This window comes from Jaculus jaculus, chromosome 3 (assembly GCF_020740685.1).
Source record: "Jaculus jaculus isolate mJacJac1 chromosome 3, mJacJac1.mat.Y.cur, whole genome shotgun sequence".
NCBI lineage: Eukaryota > Metazoa > Chordata > Mammalia > Rodentia > Dipodidae > Jaculus > Jaculus jaculus.
The window spans coordinates 97,425,031-97,448,341 of record NC_059104.1 but is presented as its reverse complement, the minus strand read 5'-3'; the positions used below and the strand labels follow the sequence as shown (position 1 = coordinate 97,448,341).

Sequence of the window (23,311 nt, the reverse complement as noted above, 5' to 3'; positions counted from 1 at the left end):
TGGCCCAGGCCTGAATTCTGTTCCCTCATACCTCCATAAAGCCAGATGCATGTACCTGGAGTTTGTTTACAGTGGCAGGTGACTGGTGTGTTCATTCTTTCCCTCTCAAATAAATTTAAATTTTTAATTTTTTAAAAAATTTTTGGTTTAAGGTAGGGTCTTGCTTTAGCTCAGGCTGACCTGGAATCCCCTATGTAGTCTCAGGGTGGCCTGGAATTCACAGTATTCCTCCTACTTCTGCCTCCTCAGTGCTGGATTAAAGGCATGTTCCACCACACCCAGCCTAAAAAATGTGTGTGTGTCTGTGTGTGTGTGTGTATGAGGGTGTATACATGTATATGTGTAATATATATATATGTGTGTGTGTGTGTATATAAATTTTTTTAACACAAACAGGTATATCTGCTCTTAAGATTTTTGTGGGAGTAAGAGCCATTAGCAGCCTCACCCTCAGAAAGAACTTTTCAGAGTTGAGCCTTGTGATTCTTAATAGCATCCTCTCCTTTCCCTTCATCTTCCCAGATAAATCTGAGGTATATGTGTCTCTTTCTTTCCAGTGTGTCAAATTTTGGGCCCAGACCAACACAAATGACACTTGCCCCTTTTGTCCAACTCTTAAATGATGGACCTGACCAGCAAGGAAGAAGAAGAAAATCTGATGTGAACAGGAAGCGCGGGTTCAAGATTTCTAGAACTCTATATTTATATAGTGACATATACCCATGCCATGTACATTTTTATTATACAGGGAATGTGTGTATAGGAAGTCTGTATTCAAATGTTCGTAATGAAAGTATGTATATAGTGCAGAAATACCACTCTCTTCCCCCTTACCTTGCAGTTCTTTGGGGGATGCAGATTGTAGGGAATGTGATGTTTAATTTGGCCTTGAAATCACAATATCCCTGGACAGGGTTGTTTTCAACCCCATCTAGGAAGCTGCTGTTGCTCTAAGGCCATCCTGCTTTGGTTTGGCTCCGCCTCTGGTCCATTTTCATCAGACTCTGTCTGCAGACTTGAAGCCTGGTGCTCACCTGCTGACCAGCCAGATGCCTTGCTTACTAGGAGCCTCCGGAAGCCTCAGTGCTGTTCTAGCCACTTCACTCCAATGGATAAAAGGAGACTCTGACTGAGGGAAAAAATGTAGCCCTGATAGTTTGATTTTTCATTGAATATTTTACTGTGTTAATGCTCATTATTTATACATAGATACCGGGTTTACAGCATGTTCTGTTTTACGTCAGCAAAATTCATACTCCAAGAATAACAACCAGGTTCCATTTCTCCCACAAGCTTCTGTCCACTTTACTTCCTGCATAGAAATTCACACAATGCACAGGCTTTTCCGGGGCCAACCATCCCTTGCTGTCACTGGCTTGGCTTCTACTCAAGTGCTGACATTCCAGCCTGGTGAAGTCCTCCACCCTTCCCATTCCTGCTGGTCTCCTCGTCTAGTTAACCCCCCTCCCCCCTGAAGGTTAAGGCAGTTGGTTCACAACCAAGTTGTTTGGTGACCTTGGGTGAGCTCCAGACAGGCACTAGGGTGAGATGTCTGTGCAAAATTACTTGCAGAATGATCTTGGGGTGCTGGGTTTTCATTTGTGAAGCAAGAAAGCTATGGGAGATGTGTTTCCTATCCTGGGAAAAATGGAGACCTAAGTGAAATGAAGGGACATGGGACTTGACAGTTATAAATCATATTTTATAGATAGCTATTTGGAACTACATCATGTTTCCACTTCTGCTTATTGAGCACTCTTGCTTTTAGGTTTTATATGTGGGAAGATGGGGGCTCTGAGAACTTACAGGAAAGTGACTTTAGTGACCTTCTTTTTAGAATTAAGTATTAATCAGGAAAAAAAATGGCTCCAGGGAAAGGGCATCATTATATTAGCAACAGTTGACTAATTCTCATTCTGGGACTTAGAAGTGCATGCAGCTTCTAGCAATATGTACTAGCATAGCAAAGACTGTTCCTTTCACATCCAACTAAATTCTCTGCTCCTGTTCTCTGTCCTTCCTTCTGGCCTGTGAGCTCATGGTTGAATTTTTTTTTTTTCTTTGCTCTGCCATACTTGCCCACACTGACCAGCATATTTAGAGAGGTGGACTTCTCCAGATAGCCTTGCTGTTTTGTCACGTGACTGGTATACCCTGAGCACTCAGCTCTTGAGAGTTCAGGTGATTACTTTGGTTAATGAAGGGTTCCTGTCTGCAGTTTGGTATTGTTGTGAACAGGAAAGGTGGCAAAATGGAAGACCAGTTCCTTCATTTTATCTTGTAATCTTAGGCCTTTTCTCTCCCTTCACCTTTGCAGCAGTTTATGCTAGTTGTTGTAGTATCTTTTGTTGTCCTCTGGAAATTTAAAATTGGAAATGGAAATAAATAATATTGTTTCTAGCCAGGCGTGGTGACCCAAGCCTGTAATCACACTTGAGAGGGTCAGGAGTTCAAGGCCAGCCTCGACTACATAGAGAATTGAGGCCAGGCCAACTTGGACTACATGAGATCCTGTCTCAAAGTAAATGAGTAAATAAAAATAATTTTAAAAAAGTTTCTCACCAGAGGTCATGGTGGCACATGTACTCAGGAGGCCTCAGAGGCAGGAAGATTGCAACAAATTCAGGTTGAATGCCAGTTTGGTCTACATAGTGAGAGTCTTTAAAAAAAATCCAAAACATTCCTTGGAGTAAACATGCATCTATACAGAACTCCTAGGAGTATACTTTTCGGTGCTTACCCCAGAGAAATGGAAATTTATACCAAAAATCTATAGTATGGGAATAAAAGAAAAAAATATATATACATGTATGAAGGTGTCAAAAATGAAAAAATGAATAAAAAAAATTTAAAGTCTAAAAAAAAAATCCAAAACAATGTTCTTTTCAAAAAATCTTAGAAGCCAAAAATGAGAAAGAGAGAAGGAGGGAATGTATAAGGGCTCAGCTGCTTCGCAGTGCAAGCCTGGGACAGCCAGCTCTCCCAGGAGCCTGGGCCTCAGCATTGTGCTTTTCTCTTCCTTTCTGAGGAGCAGTGGCAAAACACACTCCAGGGTTGGGGAGGCACTGCCCAGGGTTCAGTCCTCAGTACCAGGGAATAAAAAAGACACCCTCAAACTCTGCCATCCCTGCCCTCCTTCCCCCGTCACCTCTGCCTACTGGGCTCCCAGTGGTACAAGCTATGCACACTAGTGGTAAAGGCCCCAAATTCAGTATGGAAATGGGACAGTCACTTTTTCATGAGTAGAGTTTTAAAATTGAGCTTGCATACATAATACATATTTTTACAACCAAGAAGCTGTTGGCAAATTATTTTTCTTTTTTACACTTCAGAGTTCATAGTTTCAGAGTACAAAGGAAGTAGCTGTCAAAAGAAAAATAAGTGCAAGTTTTCCCTTAAAAAGAACAGGAGTTACTGGGTTGAATGACTAGGTTGAGTTTTTTGCCCTGGCAAGATGGGGAAAAGGTGGTTTTCCCCAACATGTGTAGAAATGATAAAGCAGAGTGTGGCGTTTTCGTTTCATGGTAGCGATTCTGGAAGTTTATTTACACTAAGTTCTGATCTGGAAGTGGACGGTCTCCAGTCTTCCAGGCAGTCTTTGTAGTTGTGGGGTGTTCCCCGTCAGCCAGAGCAGCACCAGAGCATTGGGAATGAAGAGGACCCAGATGAAAAACCATGACTCCATATTCTTATTTTATTGGTTTATGGCTTGTGGGCAACTGGCAGAGGCCAGCAACTCCCGAGGCCCTCCTTGTCATTCCCTGTCCCTCATCAGGTAACAACACACTTAGTAGGTTCATTCCCTTGAAGCAGTGTGTGGAGCAAACGGGGCAGGGTGCGGGGGCTATCCCAGGAAAACAGCTCTTCCCATAACACTAGTTTCAGTCTAGTATGTTAGAGCTGACAGGGAGGCCCCCACTTCCTTGCCCAAGAGCCAGCCTTGGCACCCATGGTACTGCTGGGAGTGGCGGCAGAGAGCAGAAGAGGAGGCCGCAGCAGGAAAGGTGAAGGAAATAAGAAGCCCCAAGGCTGCCATCCTTTCTCCAGGCAGCCCTGACAGTGAAGGCAATACCTTATAGCCAGAAAGCCCCCCGTTTCTTACATTCATGGTTTAATACTAACCAGAGTGAGACACCTTAGCCAAATAAACGAAGGGGCTGCCGGAGAGGTGAGAAAGCAGTGAAACCACTCAGCACTTCATAAAGACCACACCACTGAGCACAGAGAAATCCAGGCAGTGGTAAAGGCATCGACCTGTCGAATGGGTCTTCAGCATTCTGCCCCCAAGGGTCACACAGGAGAGCTCTGCTGTCTGTTCTTTTAGCACCTTGGCTGCAAAGCTCCAGAGCAGTAGGGCTTAAGTGTAAGGAGTGAACCTGTGCCTGGGAAGACATTGCCCATCCCAGCTACATTCTAACTGCTCTCCTACAGGATACCCAGGGCCACCTATCACACACAGAAGAAACAGGTAGAGACAAGTGGAATTAATAAGGAAGGGATTGGAACTTCTCCATGGGCACTTTTCCTTTAAGAGAGCTTTGAAAAGAGCTCTTTGGCTAATAAGCCCTTCTTTCCACCTCACTTCTCATCAGGCTATGACCACAGACACATTGAAAACAAGCACCTTTAACCACCGAGCCAGCTCCATAGCCCATAGACTCTATTAGGAAGTGACAGCTGTCTTAATCAAGATGGGATTCTGTCTTGGAGATGAAGTCTGAACCTGGGGCTGGTGAGGGGTTACACTCTCCTGCCTTTCCTAGCTTTGACAGCAACTGCTCCCCGTCTGTACTCTTTGCTCATCTCGAGTACCCCGGAGTGCAAATATTCACCACATCCATTTCTATTAGTCAAGAAGCAGTCTTTGCACCAGTGTAGGTCTCTTTCTGCACTCCCTATCGCTAAAGCAAAGGCGAACTGTGCATCTGCTGCTGACTTCGGCCAGCAGAAAAATGAGATTGGCCCTTTCTCTGCCAAGGCACCACAGAAACACATGCTGGGTGCCCTGGGGGTGATGCCAGGACTTCTGGAAGGAAAGAAAGAATACTTTGGGTTGGAGAATCTAAAGAGAGGGTGGGCACAGGTTCAGGGCTGACGTCTCAAGCAGTGGGATTTCCCATTTCAAGTTTGAGGTTACCAGGATTGTTCCCACCACCACAGTGCTGCTTTCTCCCCTCTCCTGTTTCCTACAAGCCCTGTAACCCACCTTGACGGCTTTTCCTTTTCTGTCAAGGCAGAAGCATTTGGCCGGTGGGTGAGGGTCCTGAGGTGCTCTGGCCACAGGAACCATCTGTTTCTCCGATTTGTGTGACCAAAGTGAACCACCCAGATGTGGTCCAGGGGAATTTGTCTTCTGTCCATGGCCTCGTTACTTCAGCAGGGAGATGTCATCCGCAAAGTCATCGTGCTGGTGGCGGAGGCAGCGGAGGCAGCGCCACTGACACACCATGAGGCAGAGTGGCAGCATGAAGAGGGCGCAGATGGCAGCCATGACATAGGCTATGGTCATGAGGGTCGACTCATCTGTCTGTGGAATGTTGTAGCCACAGTCTTCCATGTCCGTGGTGACAAAAGGGCCTTCCACTGCCGCTGTCCTGAACTCATCGTGCACTGAGGAAAGGGCAGGCATGAACGGCAGCTCTTAGCGTCACAGAGTTCAGGTTGTACAGCGAAAAGGGATTCCAGATCCAGGGACCCCATGGCATCTACCCTTGCAAGGCTGTGCAGCCCCACTGCTGGATATAGTTTACTAAAGGACATAGCAGGCAGGCAAGCTCGTGCTACAGACCTGTGCCTCCCCCACCCCCGGCATCCACCAGGCACTGGGAGCAGCACCCCTTCCCCCAGTTCCTATACAGTAGGAGTCATACCAGAAAATAGTTCAAAGTTGATTCAAAAGCTTTCCCAAGGCTGGAGAGATGGCTTAGCAGTTAAGTGCTTCCCTGTGAAGCCTAAGGACCCTGGTTCGAGGCTTGATTCCCCAGGACCCATGTAAGCCAGATGGACAAGGGGGTGCACACATCTGGAGTTTGTTTGCAGTGGCTGGAGGCCCTGGCGTGCCCATATTCTATCTATCTGCCTCTTTCTCTCTCTGTTACTCTCAAATAAATAAATAAAAATGAACAAAATTAATTTTTTAAAGGTCTTTTGTTATTTATTTATTTGAGAGCAACAGAGAGAGAGAGAGAGAGAGAGAATGGGCACACTTGGGCCTCCAGCCACTGCAAATGAACTCCAGATGCATGTTCCACCTTGCACATCTGGCTTATGTGGGTCCTGGGGAATTGAGCCTCAAACCAGGGTCCTTAGGTATCACAGGCAAGCACTTAAGCACTAAACTATCTCTCCAGCCCCAAAAGTAATTTTTTAAAGCTATCCCTGAGGCTGGAGAGATGGCTCAGCAGTTAAGGCACTTGCTTGCAAAGCCTGACAGCCTGGGTTTGATTCTGCAGTACCGACATAAAGCCAGACGTACAAAGTGACATATGTATGTGGAGTTCATTTGCCGGGCAAGAGCCTTTGATGTGCCATTCTGTTTCTCTTTCCCTCCCTTCTTGCAATTAAATAAATAAAAATATTTTAAAAAGCCAGCCCCTTGTACATGTAAAACTCAACAGCCACCATGGCAGGGCAGCTGCACACCCCTGCCACCTGTCCACAGCAGCATGCAGCCTGATGGGCAGCCAGCCTGCTGCCCTTGCAGTGAGTTTTCCAAGTGCCTGGGCACTGATGGCCGCTGATGTTCCAGCAGCTTCCCAGCTCAGGCGGGAGTCACACGACAGGCACTGGCCCTACGGCTTTTGCACACTATGTAGACGTAGCTTTAGGCAGCTGCTAATACCTCCCAAGCCGACAGGGACTCAGGACCCTAAACTGTTGACAGTGAAGAGGAACAGTGACTACCCACCCTCCCCCCGTGCTCTCACCATGGCAAGCGCTGACGGCAAAGCCAATTCGCTTTCGGGCCCGATCGAAGACGACGTAGAAGCCCTCCATGACCACAGCTCCCATAACAGTGCCCGTGGAGGACTGAGAGATGGCGAACTTGTAACAGTCGTCTTGGGATGTGGCCACATCTTCAACCGGCCGCAGGTATTGCTAGGGGAGAGCAATTGTGGGGTGAGAACCCTTCTTTTCACTGCACTCTTCATCCTAGCTCTGCCCCCAAGTTTCTCTGCACTTAGACAGCGCTTCCTTTTGCAGTCCCTGAGTCCTGAGGGGTTGCTTTCAAAGAGCCTTGGGTTACCAGGCGGCCCTCCAGACATACTTTGTTCTCCTCCTGGTACTCCACTGCCTCAGCTTAGAGACATACCTGTGGGAGGATGGTGATGCGGAAGGACTGATTGGTGACCTCACCCATGAGGTAGAGTGAGATGACTGGGAAGATGTTCCAAGGGGTAGTGCCTGCTTGCCAGCACACCAGCTGCTCTCCTAGCCAAAAGCCATCCGGGAACTTCTCCGTCTATTGACAAGAAAGGGGTTTGTTGAGGAGTCAGCTTCCTTCACCATCTTGCCTCTTTTGATTTCTTATGACCTCGGTTTCCTTCTTTAGGGAAATTAACTAGTGGGGAAGGAAAACTGCAAGCCAAGGACTAGGGAATAAGGAAGAACTAGGTCAGAAAGCTGTGCCAGGATGGCCAGGTGTGGTGGCACACACTGCCTAGAATCCAGCACTTGAGAGGCTGAGACAGAAGAGTCAAAAGTTCTAGGCCAGAGCTGAGCGTGGTGTGCACACCTTTATCCACAGCACTCGGGAGGTAGGAGGAGGATAGTCATGAGTTTGAGGCCATCCTGAGACAACATAGTGAATTCCAGGGCAGTCTGAGCTAGCACAAGACCCTACCTCCAAAAACAGAAAACAAAACTAAAAAAATGTTCTAGGCCAGTCAGGGATACATATCAAGCTGGTCCAGGCATGGTGGCAATGCATGTAATCCCAGCACCCAGGGGCAGAGGTAAGAGGAGACCAGACTGGGACTACAGAGTGAGATCCAGGTCATCCTATGCTAAAGGAGACCTATCTCAAAAAAGAAAAACAGGTTGCAACTGGACATGGTGGTGCATGCCTCTAATCCCAGCACTTGGGAGGCAGAGGTAGGAGGATCACCATGAACCATGAGTTCAAGGCCTCCCTGAGGCTATATAGTGAGATCCAGGTCAGCCTGAGCTAGAGTGAGACCTTACCTCAGAAAAAAAAACAAAAAAAACAAGCTGTACTGGGGAATTGTATGGTGAGCCAACAGATGAATAAAGAACAGGTTTACGCGGGGCGTGGTGGTGCATGCCTTTAATCCCAGCACTCAAGAGGCAGAGGTAGGAGGATCACCATGAGATCGAGGCTACCCTGAGACTACATAGTAAATTCCAGGTCAGCCTGGGCCAGAGTGAGACCCTACCTCAAAAAACCAAAAAAAGAAAGGACAGGTTTTAAGAGCTCTGAGTGGAGGTCAGTGCAGACATCTTGGCTTGCTGAGGAATGTGTCTCACTGATTCCTGATACTGTGTCATTCTTAGTCCACTGACCGAGGAGGCTGCCTTGATGGACTTGACTGCAGCTTCAAACACTTTCTTAGGTAAGCGAAGGTTGGTGGTGCCACTGTCCACGATGCTCTTGTCATAGTTGTACTAGGAAGGGGAGGAAAGGATGAGAAGAGCTGTGGTGGTGCCAGGCTCCAACAGCTGCGGGTCTTGCTGGGATTGAAACCTCAGCTTGGCCCTTTGTACACGTGCTTCCTTGAGCAAGTTACTTTACTTCTAAACATCAATCTCCTCCTCTCTAAAATGATGATAATGGCACCTACTTCCAAGGTTATCATAAGGATTAAATAAATCAACATACTGAAAACAATTAAGCATCGTGCCTGGCAGATAAGAGAGAAACTCAGTAAATGCTAACTCTTAGCATCTTGGGTGTATAGCTATTCTGCAAATCTAAACTAAAAATGCTTTGAGTATAATGTTTTTAATTTTTAATTTATTCTAATTTAGCATGCATAGAATCTAGGGAAGGAGACAAATGATTAGCATTTGTTATATGCTGCCAACCCCAGAGATTAGCTCCTTGTAAGGTATATGACCTCCACAATGTGGACAAGCTCTGTTTTGTACAAAAGGAAATAGACACATAATACTAGAAATGCCAGAGCCAAAGTCAATTCCAGATCTTTGGGACTTCACCACTAGACTGGTCTCTGACTTACGGTGCTGCCCACAAATGACCTGTCCAACATTATGAAGTAAGGCAGTAATTTAGAGCCAACAGGAATTAGTTCCATGCTGTTTTCCTCTCTAAAATATAAGCTCTGTGGTCTCTGTGAAAATGCTCTGTTAGGCCCTGGCCCTTCACCTCAGGGCCTGTTCAGTGTGATCATTAAGGTTCTGACCTTAAATCCAAAACTGAGCTCTTCACAGGTCCCATGACTCTGTCCTCCCAACCTCTTTTGTAAGGTCCTCCCTCACTCCACGGGCCAGCCTCTTCTCCCCCACTTGACTCCCCTTCTGTTTTCTTACCTCCTTGCAATCCATTTTTAGATCTTGTCCATTGATTTCCACACGTACAATGATCACCTCATAATACCACTCCCGCCGGATGGGTGTGTACCAGAGACTGCCTGTGTACAGTGAATGGTCGATACCCCCAATGATCTAAGAGAAAAAGAGGCAGGCATCTGTGTCCTGGAACACACAAACAGGCCACTCAAAACTAAGCAGTAAGGTTTTAATGGCAAGGCCCTCTACACTGGACCCATCCATCTCTTCTAATCCCATCAGGGCCCATGGAATTTCTAAATTCTTAGACATGTTCAAGGGAAGACATCCAGGATTATGTATTCCAAAGCCTTGGGTAGAAAGTTATTTAAGCCCAAGCTAGCACAATAAATGTTGAATGAATTGGTTATATGCTTCTGTTTTATTTTTCTGCATGTTGGAAATTCATCCAACATTGTCCAAAAAATACATACATACATAAATAAAAAGAGACTGGGCATGGTGGTGCATGCTAATTCAAGCACTTGGGAGGCACAGGTAGGAGAATTGCCATGAGTTTGAGGCCTCACTGAGACCACATAGTGAATTTCAGGTCAGCCTGGGCTAGAGCAAGACTCTACCTTGAAAACAAAACCAAAAAAAAGGCCTGCGGAAATGCTTTAGCAGTTAAGTAGTTTGCCTGTGAAACCTAACGACCCTGGTTCAAGTCTCGATTCCCCAGGACCCAGGTAAGCCAGATGCACAAGGGGTGCATGCATCTGGAGTTTGTTTGCAGTGACTGAAGGCCCTGGCATGCCCATTCTCTCTTTCTATCTGCCTTCTCCCTTCTCTCTCTCAAATAAGTAAATTAAATTAAGTTAAATTAAATATTTAAAAAAATCTTTAGATGAGTGTGTGTGAATGGCTTCCCAAGGCTTCTCGCTGCTGCAAATGAACAGCAGACATTTGTGCTACTTTTAGCATCCAGCTTCTGTGGGTGGCTTGGAAATGGAACCCAGGCCAGTAGACGTTGCAAGCAAGTGCCTTTAACCACTGAGCTATCTTCACAGCTCCAAACTGAATAATCTTAATTCTACAGGTCTCATTTTCACTTCATTGGAAATGTACATAATTATTTCTAATCCATTGTAAGTTTACCGTCAGTGCCTCATATCATTTCAGGAATAATGCAAGGAGGAAAAGAATGAATAGGAAAAAAGTAGGGATGAACAATATGAAGAGAATTCTTAGCCCAAGAACTGGAGTGAAGATGGTATTATGACCCTGAGAAAGGGGGCACGAGGCCTCTCTGAGGACCTACTCACCATGCTCCCTCCAACTGATGCCAGCACCTCAGATTGGTTGAGGGGGAAGCCGGCACCACACAGCTGCAGGGAGAAGAGGTTGGGAATGTGGGTCTGCTTCACCAGAGAGTCAAAGAAGGGCTCCAGGGAGTCGTCAGGCTGTGGCAGAAAAAGACAAGGAGTGAATCTCCATACAGGGGCTCTAATGGACCTCCTCCTGCCTGCACTAGGGGACAAAGGCAAAAATTTGAGATGTTTCTTGGGAAAGCCCAACTTGAGGTACTGAAATGTGCCCGAGAGGGCTAGTGAGAGATTCTGCGATACAAACAGCAAAGTGCTAGTGGACCCACAAAGCCACAGGAGCACCCCACATGCCTGGCATGCTTCAGATCTCCAGTGGCCACTCACTCAAAGATCTGAGTACACAGGTGCCATCATCAATTCCTTCACATGTCATGGCTGCTCTCAAGACAGGTCCTGCCCAGTACAGGGCTGAAATGCAGATGGCCAACCTGCCTCATCCTTCCCCTTTCAGTCCATTCTTCCCCTTCTTTCTCTGCCTACTTCCCTAGGTGGCATGCTGTACGACAGTGTAGGGCCAGGCTTTGGTCCTCTCACCCTGGCAATTTCAGCATAGGCCAGCCCCAGGATGCCTTCCCAGTTGGAGCCATTGATGAAGAACTTGTCCGATTCAGTGATGGCAGCAATGTTGGCACGTACGGTGACGTTGGGGCCATGAGGAATGCTCACCAGGTCAGTGCCCAGCTCCCCCTCCCACTTGCCCTGGGTGTAGGGCACATACACACCCTTCCGGAGGTCCCGGTAGGTGCTGGACCTGTAAAAAGGAGGCAGAGATCTGTGTGTGCTTAATCACAGTTTGATATGGGGCCATCAAACCTATTCCAAATGTCACCTTATTCCAGGCTTTCTAGAATCTACTCAGCAGAACATCCCTAGACCCACTGCCTAGAACAGAATGCAGGGTGAGCCTGAGACAGATCGGGAGAGTGGGCACTGGAGCCTGCTCCCCTGTCTCCCTGTCTCATACTGATGGACAAGGGACTCAGGCCTGTGAAGAACAAGCCAGCTTTGTGCATTGTGCCTGCTGTTGCTGCGAGAACAGCCAGTGCACACCCACACCCACACCCCTCTGAGCTCTAGCGTGCTCTCAGAGAAAAGGAGCCATTGACTCCTGCTGCCTTGGGACCTAGTGGTACCATGTGAGTGATGGGAGTGCCATGCAGGGTGACCACGGAAGCTCTGCAGCAAGTTCTAGAAGGGGTTTGACAGTTTTCCTAACAGAGTGGGCAGGTGTTGAACACCAAAGGTGAAACGTGCCTGTCAACATGAAATGCTCTGGCTGTGTTTAACCACGCCACTATGCAGGGCATGGATACAGACCTGGAATGAATCCCTTTCACTGATCTTGGCCACGCCACCCTCCCAGTGTCCACAGACAGGGAAAGGGGCAATGCAAAGTTGGGCTTTAGACCCACCTAGAAGTTAAAGATTGGGGTGTAAGCCTCCATGCCTTGCACATGTCTTCACACAGAGATGACTCAAGCATTAGATGTCCACTCACCACTACCTCACCCTGCTTTTATTGCTAAGGAGCCCTCCAGATCATTGTTACCCCTGCTCCCCCACCACCAAGGTGAACCCAGCTAATAGGACTTGGGGCCATACCTGGAGGAGACAGTTTAGCGTTTGGTCCCTGATACAGATCCAGGAAGTAAGGGCTATGGAAGATTCCTTCTTTGCATCTTTTTTTTAAAATTTTTATTAACATTTTCCATGATTACAAAATATATCCCATGGTAATTCCCTCCCTCCCCTTCTTTGCATCTTTTAAAAAAGTTTTTTTTAATTGGGGGTTAGAGAGATGGCTTAACAGTTAAGCACTTGCCTGTGAAGCCTAAGAACCCCGGTTAGAGGCTCTATTCCCCAGTACCCATGAAATCCAGATGCACAAGGTGGTACATACATCTGGAGTTCATTTGCAGTGGCTGGAGGCCCTGGTGTGCCCATTCTCTCTCTCTCTCTCTTTCTCTCCTTCCTTCCCTACCTCTCTCCCTCTCCTTCTTTCTGTCTGTCACTCTCAAAGAAATAAATAAAAATAAACAAAAAATTGTTTATTATTTTTTATTTGAGATATTAAGAGAGGGAAAGAAGCAAACACACACACACACACACACACACACACAGAGAGAGAGAGAGAGAGAGAGAGAGAGAGAGAGAGAGAGAGAGAGAGAGAGAGAATGAGTGCACAAGGGCCTCCAGCCACTGCAAAGGAACTCCAAACACATGCACCCCCTTGTGCATCTGGTTTAGTGGGTCCGGGGAATTGAACCAAGGTCCTTTGGCTGTGCAGGCAAACACCTTAATGGCTAAGCCATCTCTCCAGCCCAGCTTTTGCATATTTTTTTTTTTTTTTGAGGGGGGCTGCTCTTTGAAAAAAGGTCTTCTGACAGCCCAGGCTGTTGAGGAAACCTCAGCAATCTTGCCCTCAGCCTCCCAAGTACTAGGATTGCAGGTGTGTACCACCACACCCAGGCCTTCAGATGTTTAAACCGTGCAAAGTCACCCAGAGTGGCCTCTGAGTAAGAACACAGCACAGGAGATAACTAACCCCTGAGGCCTGTTAGAATGAGATGCCTCCTGGCCCCTCTCCGGGAGTCAGTGGTCTGCAACCTTCTACTTTTCACCTGCCCCTCAACTTACCCTTTCCCATGATATGACATTATGCTGCTTTTCAAGCTACCCACTCCTTTTCCTTTCCCTTCCCCAACAGGAAGTTATTTTCCATCCTCCTCACTCTCTTCAGAAAAGAAAGTCTCCCATGCCCAGCTCTCCCCAGGACTTACAGCTGCCTCTGGTAGTAGCGATGCAGAAAAGGGTGGGGGGCGGCGCCCACTGCAAAGTTACTGCTTCCTGTGTCCACCAGGATGTTGAGCTGCCAGGAAAAGGGAGAAAAAAGACATTGCAGACAGGCACCCCAGGCTCGCTGACCTTGCAGCCATGGGAACTCTCCATGGACATGACTAACCAGGCTGGCACCAGCTAGGACCAAGGCCACAGACAGAACCTGGGGTCCTATCACACCTCAACAGTCTCAGAACCTCTGCTTCTATCTGTGTAAGGCCTAGCATTCTCTATGTCATCAGAGCCAACTGTTTGTATGTGTGTGTCCCAGTCTTTGTGGCCACTAAATGCTCGCTACTCTCAGTATAGCTGATCCACTGAATTTGCTATATAGTTGAAAATGTTCTTCAACTTTTGATCTGCCTGCCTCTACCTCCAGCGTGCTGGGGTTACAGACCTGCACACCCATCTTGGCTTCAATCTGTGATTATTTGGGGCACACTACTTGAGCTGTGGCAGCACAATACATCATGTAAAAAGTGGGTGGACTGGAGGGATGGTTTAGTGGTTAAGGCATTTATCTGCAAAGCCAAAGGACCCAGGTTAGATTCCTCAGGACCCATGTTAGCCAGATGCACAAGGGGGCACATGCCTCTGGAGTGTGTTTGCAGTGGCTGGAGGCCCTAGTGTGCCCATTCTCTCTCTCTCTCTTTCCCTCTTGCTCTGTGAAATAAATAAATAATACTTTTTTTTTAAAAAAAAAAAGTGGGTGTCAAGGGCTAGAGAGATGGCTTAGCAGTTAAGACATTTGCCTGCAAAGCCAAAGGACCCCAGTTTGATTCCCCAGAACCCACATAAGCCAGCTGCTCAAGGAGGCACATGTGTCTGGAGGCCCTGGCACACCCCTTCTCTCTCTCTCTCTCAAATAAATAAATAAAATATATTTTAAAAAGAGGAAAATAGGAAAGAAAGAAAGAGAAAAAGGAAAAGTGGGTGACAAGCTGAGCAGCGTGGTGCACACCTTTAAACCCAGCACTCAGGAGGCAGAGGTAGGAGGATTGCCATGAGTTCGAGGCCACCCTGAGACTACATAGTGAATTCCAGGTCAGTCTGGGCTAGAATGAGACCACCTCAAAAAAACAAGGAAAAAAAAAAAAAGAAAGAAAGAAACCAAAAGTATGGTTGAGCTTCCCCCTACAGCAAATGTCTGGCTGTTCATCCTTTATATATGGTACCGCAGCTGACCTTCAGCAGGTTACAGTGCTGCTTTGCATGTATTTAGTCCTTTCTGTCCAATCCTTTCAGTGGTGCCTGTGTGGGTGTGCCAAGTGCTAACCCCCAAGGCCCACTGAGGCTTCCTGGCTGCCCCAAAGACGCCCCTGCACTGTCTGGGCCCCTTGACTCTGCCTCCTGTCTCCTGCCTCTTGCTTCCTCCCCAGCTCCACACTCCTGGATGGGTGCCCATTCTCCTCCCTCCCCCTTCTCCCCACCTCACCGTCCCTCTCTGGTCTCTGGGCAGCCACCAGTTCCAGCTGTCGTGCTTTCACAGAAAATCAATAGTGCTGGGAGGCTCTGGAGGTTAGATTTCAACCAACCAGGTTAATGATTAAAAAGGGCTTCTTCACCCCACTCCCCCAGGACCCCCTTCTCTACCTGCCAGGGATTTGTTCCTAGCACCTGAGATGGGTCTCATAGTACAGGACTCTGCTATCCCTGGACCCCACAGAAAGGGAGCCTCCTCCCCACACAATCCCTGCACCCAGTGCAAGGAGGGCCCGCCTAAAATGTGTGCATACAGCTGTCCATAGCAAACAGGGCCAGTGCTTCACACTCAAATGGAGCTTGTGTGTGTGTGTGTGTGTGTGTAGATGTGTAGGGGTACATGCACAAATAGGTGTGTGAAAGCCAGAGGTAGACATGGGTGTCTTCCTTGATAGCACTTTCATTATTCTTTGAAACAGGGTCTTTTGCTGAACCTAGACCTTACCAATTTGGATAGATTAGCTAGCCAGTGAGCCAGAGATTCCCTGTCTCCATCTCCCTAGTGCTGAGATAACAAGCACATGTCACAATGCCAGGTATTTCTTTAATATTATATTTATTTATTTGAGAGAGAGAGAATGGGCACACCTGGGCCTCTAGCTACTGCAAATGAACTCCAGACACATGTGCCCCTTCATGCATCTGGCTTATGTAGGTGCTAGGGAATTGAACCTGGGTCCCTTGGTTTTGAAGACAAGCACCTTAACTGTTGAGCTCAATGCCAGGTCTTTCTATGTGCATTCTGCAGAACTGAACTCAGATCCTCAAGTACTTTACCCATTTAGCTATTTCCCCAGCCCTGGAATGGAACTTTTATCCAGGGGACCCTGCTGCCCCAGGCACCTTTCTGTCTCCTCTCCCTATAGGCTGCTCCCTCCACCAGGAGGCCCTGGGTGCTCCTGTTCTCCTTTCAGTCCCAGCCTGGCTCTTCCCTCTCAGGGAGGGCTCCCTCTTCTACCCAAAGGGACCAAGCCCAGAACAGAACAACCCATCCACTCCAGTCCACCTCACCTGCCCTATACCAGGGCTTCAGGTTCCCACTGCTCTCAACCTCCCCCTCTCCTCAACAAAACAGGAAACCAAAGCTGGGCGTGGAGGTGCACCCCTTTAATCCCAGCACTGGGAAGGCAGAGGTAGGAAGATAGCTGTGACTTAGACTACATAGTGACTTCTAGATCAGCCTGAGCTAGAGTGAGACCCTCCCTTGAAAACAAAACAAAACAAGACAAAGCCCAGGAAACCAAAAGAAAGGGTTGAGCTTTTTTGAGGTAGGGGTCTCACTCTAGCCCCCCTCCACCTCAACACCATCAAATGTGGATGCTGCCCACTGGTCTTTACAAAGGCTGAGGGTTTTCTGTAAAAACAACAAACCTTCTCAACCTCACACCCGCCTCCAGCCACCCACCCTCTCTTCTCTCCCTTCATAACCAAAGCTCTCAGCCAAGCTGTCTTCATTTCTTTCACCTCCCACTCGTTCCTCAAGCCATTCTAAAACTGGGTTTGCCTCCATTCTGCACTATCACACAGCCCTTACTACACTTAACCCATGGTTTCATGGCACCAAACGCATGAGCGCTCTTTCATGTCAGCCCTCTCACCTCACAGGTCCTTCCTGCCTCCTTCACAGGCTCTTGTCACCACCCTCAAGCCCTAAGCACCTCACTTGGAGCCCTGAGACAATAAGCTGCCTATGGAGCTTCCTTGGGGAAGAAGACTAGGCCACATTCCCTTACATGCTTCCTGATAACCTGCCACTGACTTTCACCTCCCCAGGTATCTCACACTAGCCCAGGTTGACCTGTATAGTCTCAGGCTGGCCTTGAACTCACAGTGATCCTTCTACCTCAACCTCCTGAGTGCTGGGATTAGAGGTGTGGGCCACTATGCCTGGTGTGTCTGAGTTTTTTTTTTGCTTGTTTTTTTAATCCCTAGCATACCCCTAGTGAGAATCACAGTGCCTGGTAATAAATGTTTCTCAAAATAAATAAATACGTAAAGCTTCTTGGAGGGTGGATGAACATGAGCCCTCAGAGGCACCTAGCATTGGCTGTTTTAGTTAAAGAAGTGACCCTAGCAGGGCGTGGTGGCACTCGCCTTTAATCCCAACACTTGGGAGGCAGAGGTAAGAGGATTGCTGTGAGTTTGAGGCCCCCCTGAGACTACATAGTGAATTCCAGGTCAGCCTGAGCTAGTGCGAGACCCCTACCTAGGGGGGGAAAAAAGTGAGCCTAGTTCAACCTTCCCTTCCTTATGCAGTGCCTTGGTATTTCCCAGGAGGCTGTGTTCAGGTCACTTGTGGTGCAATAGCCTTCTTCCCTGTCCCCTGGCCCAGACAAACCTAGGAATCAGATGCCCAGGAGACTATAGCTTGGGGTCAGGACTCGGTCAGTGCCAATCACTTAACAAACAAATGTGCCCCTGGGAGCCTCCAAGGGAAGGTAGCTTCATGGTGGAAGTACTAACAAGCCCCACAGGGAGAGGTGCACCTGCCCAGAATCACCATGCTGTGCTCAGCAACAGACCTAGGCGGTTGCGATCGATGTGGAACTGGTAAGTGCAGGGTGGGCTCCTACTTTCCTAGGTCCCACCAGTCTTGGCCCCAGCTCTCCCCAGAAGAGAGAGATGATGTTCAGATTCTTCTGGATGAAAAGGTCCATCCAATTAATAGGTTGGTATTGTATAAACATAAGTAGGAAACTAGATTAACGGGGGTGAAAGGCCCAAAGTGAGGTCAGGGGAAGAGATTGAGTAAAGGAAAGGTGGAGGGAAGGCTAATCAAAAATCCTCCCGTTTTGGACAATGGAACACACAGGAGCCTTAGATCGTTGCTAGAAATTTTTCAGTGCCAGGGATGGGATACCTTCCAGTGAGTTGTTGGCCAGGGAGGTCCCTAATGCCCCCAAAACATTATAGGCCATTGCCGAAGCCCTTGGTTTCCCACAGGAATAGATGGTAAGACCCTATTGCTGAAGACTCCACATACTTGGGCTGCAAGGCCACTGAGATATCCTGCTGGAACTGAGCTGATAACCTCCTCCACGTAGAGCAGCTGACAGAAAGCTGGAAGAAGCCATTCTACATGCAGTTCAATGGGAGAAAGAGAAATCACCAGTGAAGATACTCAACAGTGGACACTACAAGCCTTATAATTGGCCAGCCAGGCCAAATGAGCCAATGGGTACAATAGTGGCACATCTGTCATGGAGGAAACCAACTGCCCTCCAATTGGACTGGAGGCCTGCTCCATGGGAGGGAATATATCCCTGATAGTGAAAACTTAAAACAAGGGTAGTCATGAACCCCAGGGGTATAACATCTGCTGAGGTCTGGATAAATGTATATACTATGCTTATTAAACTGCCCAGTAAGCACTTTTCTTAATATCCATACCTTTATATTAATGCTACTCTCACTTTGGGCAGAGAATCTTATCATACTGCTGGAAAGAAGTGATTGGAGGGGGCTGGGCGTGGTGGCACATGCCTTTAATCCCAGCCCTTGGGAGGCAGAAGTAGGAGGATTGCTGAGTTTGAGGCCACCCTGAGACTACATAGTGAATTCCAGGTCAGCCTGAGCTAGAGTGAGACCCTAACTCAAAAATCCAAAAAAAAAACAAAAAAAGAAGTGACTGGAGTACTGAGTAACATCTCGATAGCACCTTCCAAGGCTCAGGGTCTAATGCGGAAGAGGTGGCAGAAAGAATGTAAGAGCCAAAGGAAGGGTAGGATTTCCTTACAACATGCTCCCTCTAGACATAAAATGGCCTGGATATCCATGACCTCATAGTGCCTGACACTACCTACACAAGACCATTATAAGAGGAGGAAAAGATCATGACATCAAAATAAAAGACAGATTGAGATGGGGAGGGGATATGATGGAGAATGGAATTTCAAAGGGGAAAGAGGGGGGAGGGGAGTATTAATATGGGTTATATTTTATAATCATGGAAAATGTTAATAAAAATTGAGAGAGAAAAAAAAGGTCCTTCCAGAGCCATCTGCCCCCTGGCCAGTAGAAATAAGGCCTTTTTCACTTTTGAACAATATCCAGTTTTTAAGAATCTTCAAGCAAAGCTAGTAGTTAGCTTAGTGGTAGAGTGCCTGCTTAGCATGCACAAGGCCCTGAGTTTGATTCCCAGTATGGCTGGTAATAATAATAATAATTAATAAATAATAATAGTAATAATAAAATTATAATAGGGGCTGAGGAGATGGCTGAGCAGCTAAAGGTGCTTGCTTGCAAAGCCTGCCGGCCTGGGTTCAACTACCCAGTACCCATGTAAAGACAGGTGTACCAAGCAGCACATGCATCTAGAGTTTGTTTGCAGTGGTGAGAAGCCTGGGCTAGAGCTACACCACACCTAAAAAAGGGGGGGGGGGTGGCTAGGGAAGTGGCTTAGCCATTAAGGCACTTGCCTGTGATGCCTAGATTCCCCAGGACCCACGTAAGCCAGATGCACAAGGGGCACATACATCTGGAGTTGGTTTGCAGTGGCTAGAGGCCCTGGTGCGCCCATTCTCTCTATCTGCCTTTGTCTCTCAAATAAATAAAAGAAAAGAAAAAACCTTTCATGTCAAGGTGAGATGTAGGGTTTGTAGGAGGCTTTCTTCCATTTCACAGAGAAGAAAAAAGACGTGGACAGCATAAGCAACGCGGCCATCTTACACAAGCCACAAATCCAGGACCAGCCTCCGGTGGTTCTGCCCATCCCTCAAGTGTGGTCTTTCATCTCCTTGACCTTCAGATGTCTCCTCCTATCTGGAGAGGAAGTGTGTGGTGGATGGTTACATGGATGACTCACACCTCAGTTCCCTGCCCTTGCGAGATTCCCTCCTCTGGGCTGGGCCATGTGACTTGCTTTGGCCAGTGAGACATCAGCAAGGAACGACTTAAAGAGGTGCTTGCCCATGGAGATCTTGAAATGGAGCCCTGTCTATGCAGCAGTCCAGTCTTGCTCCTCCAAGGAGTTTATGGAGCTGCAGCCTCCGCAGGCCTGGGTCAGTCTAGACCCTGGCTCACCCGCCAGTTGTAGGTAGACGCACAAGTGAGTCTAAGTAGAAAAACCTTAAGACAAGCCACACCCAGAGTCCTGAAAAATGACTCATTTGAAGTCATTATATTTTGGCAGATAACGAATACAAACTATCCACATTAAGTCCTGGGACCCTCGTGTTGGGGGCACCTGACTAAGCAGGGGTCAGCCCTGGTGAGCATCCCTTGCTGCTCTCCCCTTTCTCACTGTGGTTCTCGTGAGGTCTCTCAGGAGCGTGATGCTCTCATGTAGGAGCTCATCCTTACACCATTCCCTTAGACTGGCATGTCCTCTCCTAGTGGGCCCAATATCTGTTCAACTTTCAACTCATGATCATCCTATGTCTCAAAGGTTAGCACATGGCTTCTCTGGTACCATACCCCAGACCTTACCATCGATTTACTGTCGGATTTTTTTGGGGGGAGGGGAGGGTTCAAGGTAGGGTCTCGCTGTAGCCTAGGCTGACCTGGAATTCATTATGTAGTCTCAGGGCCTCAAACTAACAGCAATCCCCCACCTCTGCTTCCTGGCTGCTGGGATTAAAGGCGTACACCACCACACCTGGCCTATTATTATTTTTTACTTTTGGTTTTTCGGGTTTTTTTTTTTTTTTTTTTTTTTTTGGTTTTTTTGAGATAGGGTCTCACTCTAGCTCAGGCTGACCTGGAATTCACTCTGTATTCTCAGGGTGGCCTTGAACTCACTGTGGTCCTCCTATCTCTGCCTCCAGAGTGCTGGGATTAAAGGAGTGCTGCCACCACGCACCGGCAGTTTTTCAGTTTTTTGGGGTAGGGTCTTTTTCTAGCCCAGACTGACCTGAAACTCACTATGTAGTCTCAGGGTGGCCTCAAACTCATAGCGATCCTCCTGCCTCTACCTCCTGATGCTGGGGTTCAAAGTGTGTGCCATCACCACACTGGCTATTTTTCTTTCTGAGACAGGGTCTCATGTAGTCCAGGCTGGCCTCCAACTCACTATGTAGTCAAGGACGTCCTTAAACTTCTAATCTTCCTGCCACCACTTAGAGGCATGCACCTGGTTGTATGCTGTGTTGGTCACCAGTCTTTGTTGCCAAGCACTCTGCCATGTGAGTTACATCCCTATCCCCTCCCCACCTTTTTTTTTGTTGTTGTTTTTCAAGGTGGGTTTAACTCTAGTCTGACCTGGAATTCACTATGCAGTCAGGGTGGCCTGGAATTCACAGTGATCCTCCTACCTCTACCTCCCGAGTGCTGGGACTAAAGGTGTGTGCCACCATGCCTGGCTATTCCCCCCCCCCCACTTTTTTTTGAGACAGGTTTCACTCTGTAACAGAGGTTGGTCTGGAAAGGGCTATATAGCACAGTCTGGCTCTGAACTCACAGCATTTCTCCTGCCTCAGTCCTTCAAGTGCTGAGATTACAATATATGACACTGCTGCAACCTGATTTTTTTTTTTTTTTTTTTTTTTGGTTTTTCAAGGTAACCTCCCACTCTGGCCCAGGGTGGCCTGGAGTTCACTATGTAGTCTCAGGGTGACCTGGAATTCATGGCGATCCTCCTACCTCTGCCTCCCAACTGCAAGGATTAAAAGCGTGCGTCACCACGCCCAGCTTGATTTTTTTAAAAAACAAACACCGATGGCCTCATTTCCTGCAGTTGGTTCCCTGTGACTCCCCAGACCGCAGCTAATTCTCAGCTCTTGCACTGCCACTGAACACAGTGACCGTGACAACTGAAACCCACCATGCCCACACACATGGATGGGTGTCCACTGGGGTCCTGTCCTAGAGCAACCATGCTGGTTCCAAGGCTCTTTGGTCCCAGAGTCTTCAGAGTGAGATTCATCTGCTCTCTTAGGCAGATGTTCCCAGACCTGAGCTTGTCTGAGGTTAAGAAAAGGGACAAGGAAGGACATAAGGAGCCTGGAGTCAGCAGCCAGGAGTGGGTGGCTTAGAGCCAACAGCTCCCTCCTGTCTGAGACTAGAGCCCAGCCACTGGGTTCTGTCCAGCTTCTTCCCACCTTGAACAAAGTAGCTGACCCTAGGCAAATAGATATCTCTCCCCAGATCCACATCACTCTCCAGGCAGTACCTGGTACCGGAGTGCCACTTACCCTTCCCCAGGCTGTTGTTGTTTTTTACAGATCCTAAGGGCCCGGGTCACCCTAAACCAAACTTATGCACACACTTTTCCCTTTGGCTATGGTGTTCCCTTCCCCCCAATCTCCCTGCCAGTCCCACTAGTATTATCAATGGGGTGAAGGAGACAGTCAAAATATGCCATGCCTTCATCAGACAATGGCTTACAATGGTTTGTTGTTGTTGTTGTTGCTTTAAATATTTTATTTGTATTTGTTTATGAGAAAAAGAGAGAATGGATGTGTCAGGGCTTCTAACCACTGTAAATGAACCCTAGATGCATGCGCCATCTTGTGCATCTGTTTTACGTAGGTTCTGGAGAACTGGCCTGGGTCCTTAGGTGTCGCAGGCAAGTGCCTTAATCACTAAGTCATCTCTCCAGCCCTGTTGGTTTTTTTTGTTTTGTTTTTCGAGGTAGGGTTTTGCTCTAGCTCATGATGACCTGGAATTCACTATGTAGTCTCAGGGTGGCCTTGAACTCACAGCTGGGATTAAAGGTGTGAGTCAACATGCCTAGCTCTACAATTTTTTTTCCCCAAGGTAGGGATTTGCTCTAACCCAAGGTAACCTGGAATTTACTATGTAGTCTCAGGCTGGCCTTGAACTCACGCCATCTCCTACCTCAGCCTCCTGAGTGCTGGGATAAAAGATGTGCACCACCACACCCAGTCTTACAATTTTTTTGTTTGTTTCAGGTGTTGGGGATGGGATCAGGGCCTCCTGCATGCTAACCACATGCTGTACCACAGAGCTACATTCCTAGCCCTGTGCTGGATCCTGGGTTTTTTGTTTTGTTTTGTTTGTTTGTTTGTTTTTCGAGGTAGGGTGGCTCTCCCTCTAGCCCAGGCTGACCTGAAATTTACTTTGTAGTCTCAGGCTGGCCTCAACTCAAAGCAATCCTACCTGTGCCTCCTGAGTGCTGCGCCATCACACCTGGCTCTGAGGCCTTTTTTGAACCTCAGTCTCTGCAGAATCCATGT

General features: G+C 47.7%; 1 protein-coding gene across 1 annotated transcript in view; it reads right to left on the bottom strand.

Moving 5' to 3' along the window:
* Window positions 1-1,156: 1,156 nt before the first annotated feature.
* LOC101606614 (beta-secretase 1) overlaps window positions 1,157-23,311 on the bottom strand; it is a 34,040-nt gene continuing 11,885 nt past the window's right edge. The window contains exons 2-9 of the mRNA XM_045145045.1: window positions 13,637-13,725; window positions 11,391-11,607; window positions 10,794-10,931; window positions 9,511-9,645; window positions 8,524-8,625; window positions 7,313-7,462; window positions 6,927-7,098; window positions 1,157-5,610 (exon numbers count right to left, since the gene is read on the bottom strand). Of these exons, the coding sequence (XP_045000980.1) occupies window positions 5,369-5,610; window positions 6,927-7,098; window positions 7,313-7,462; window positions 8,524-8,625; window positions 9,511-9,645; window positions 10,794-10,931; window positions 11,391-11,607; window positions 13,637-13,725 (1,245 nt within the window). The 3' untranslated portion in view covers window positions 1,157-5,368. The remainder of the gene's footprint in view (window positions 5,611-6,926; window positions 7,099-7,312; window positions 7,463-8,523; window positions 8,626-9,510; window positions 9,646-10,793; window positions 10,932-11,390; window positions 11,608-13,636; window positions 13,726-23,311) is intronic.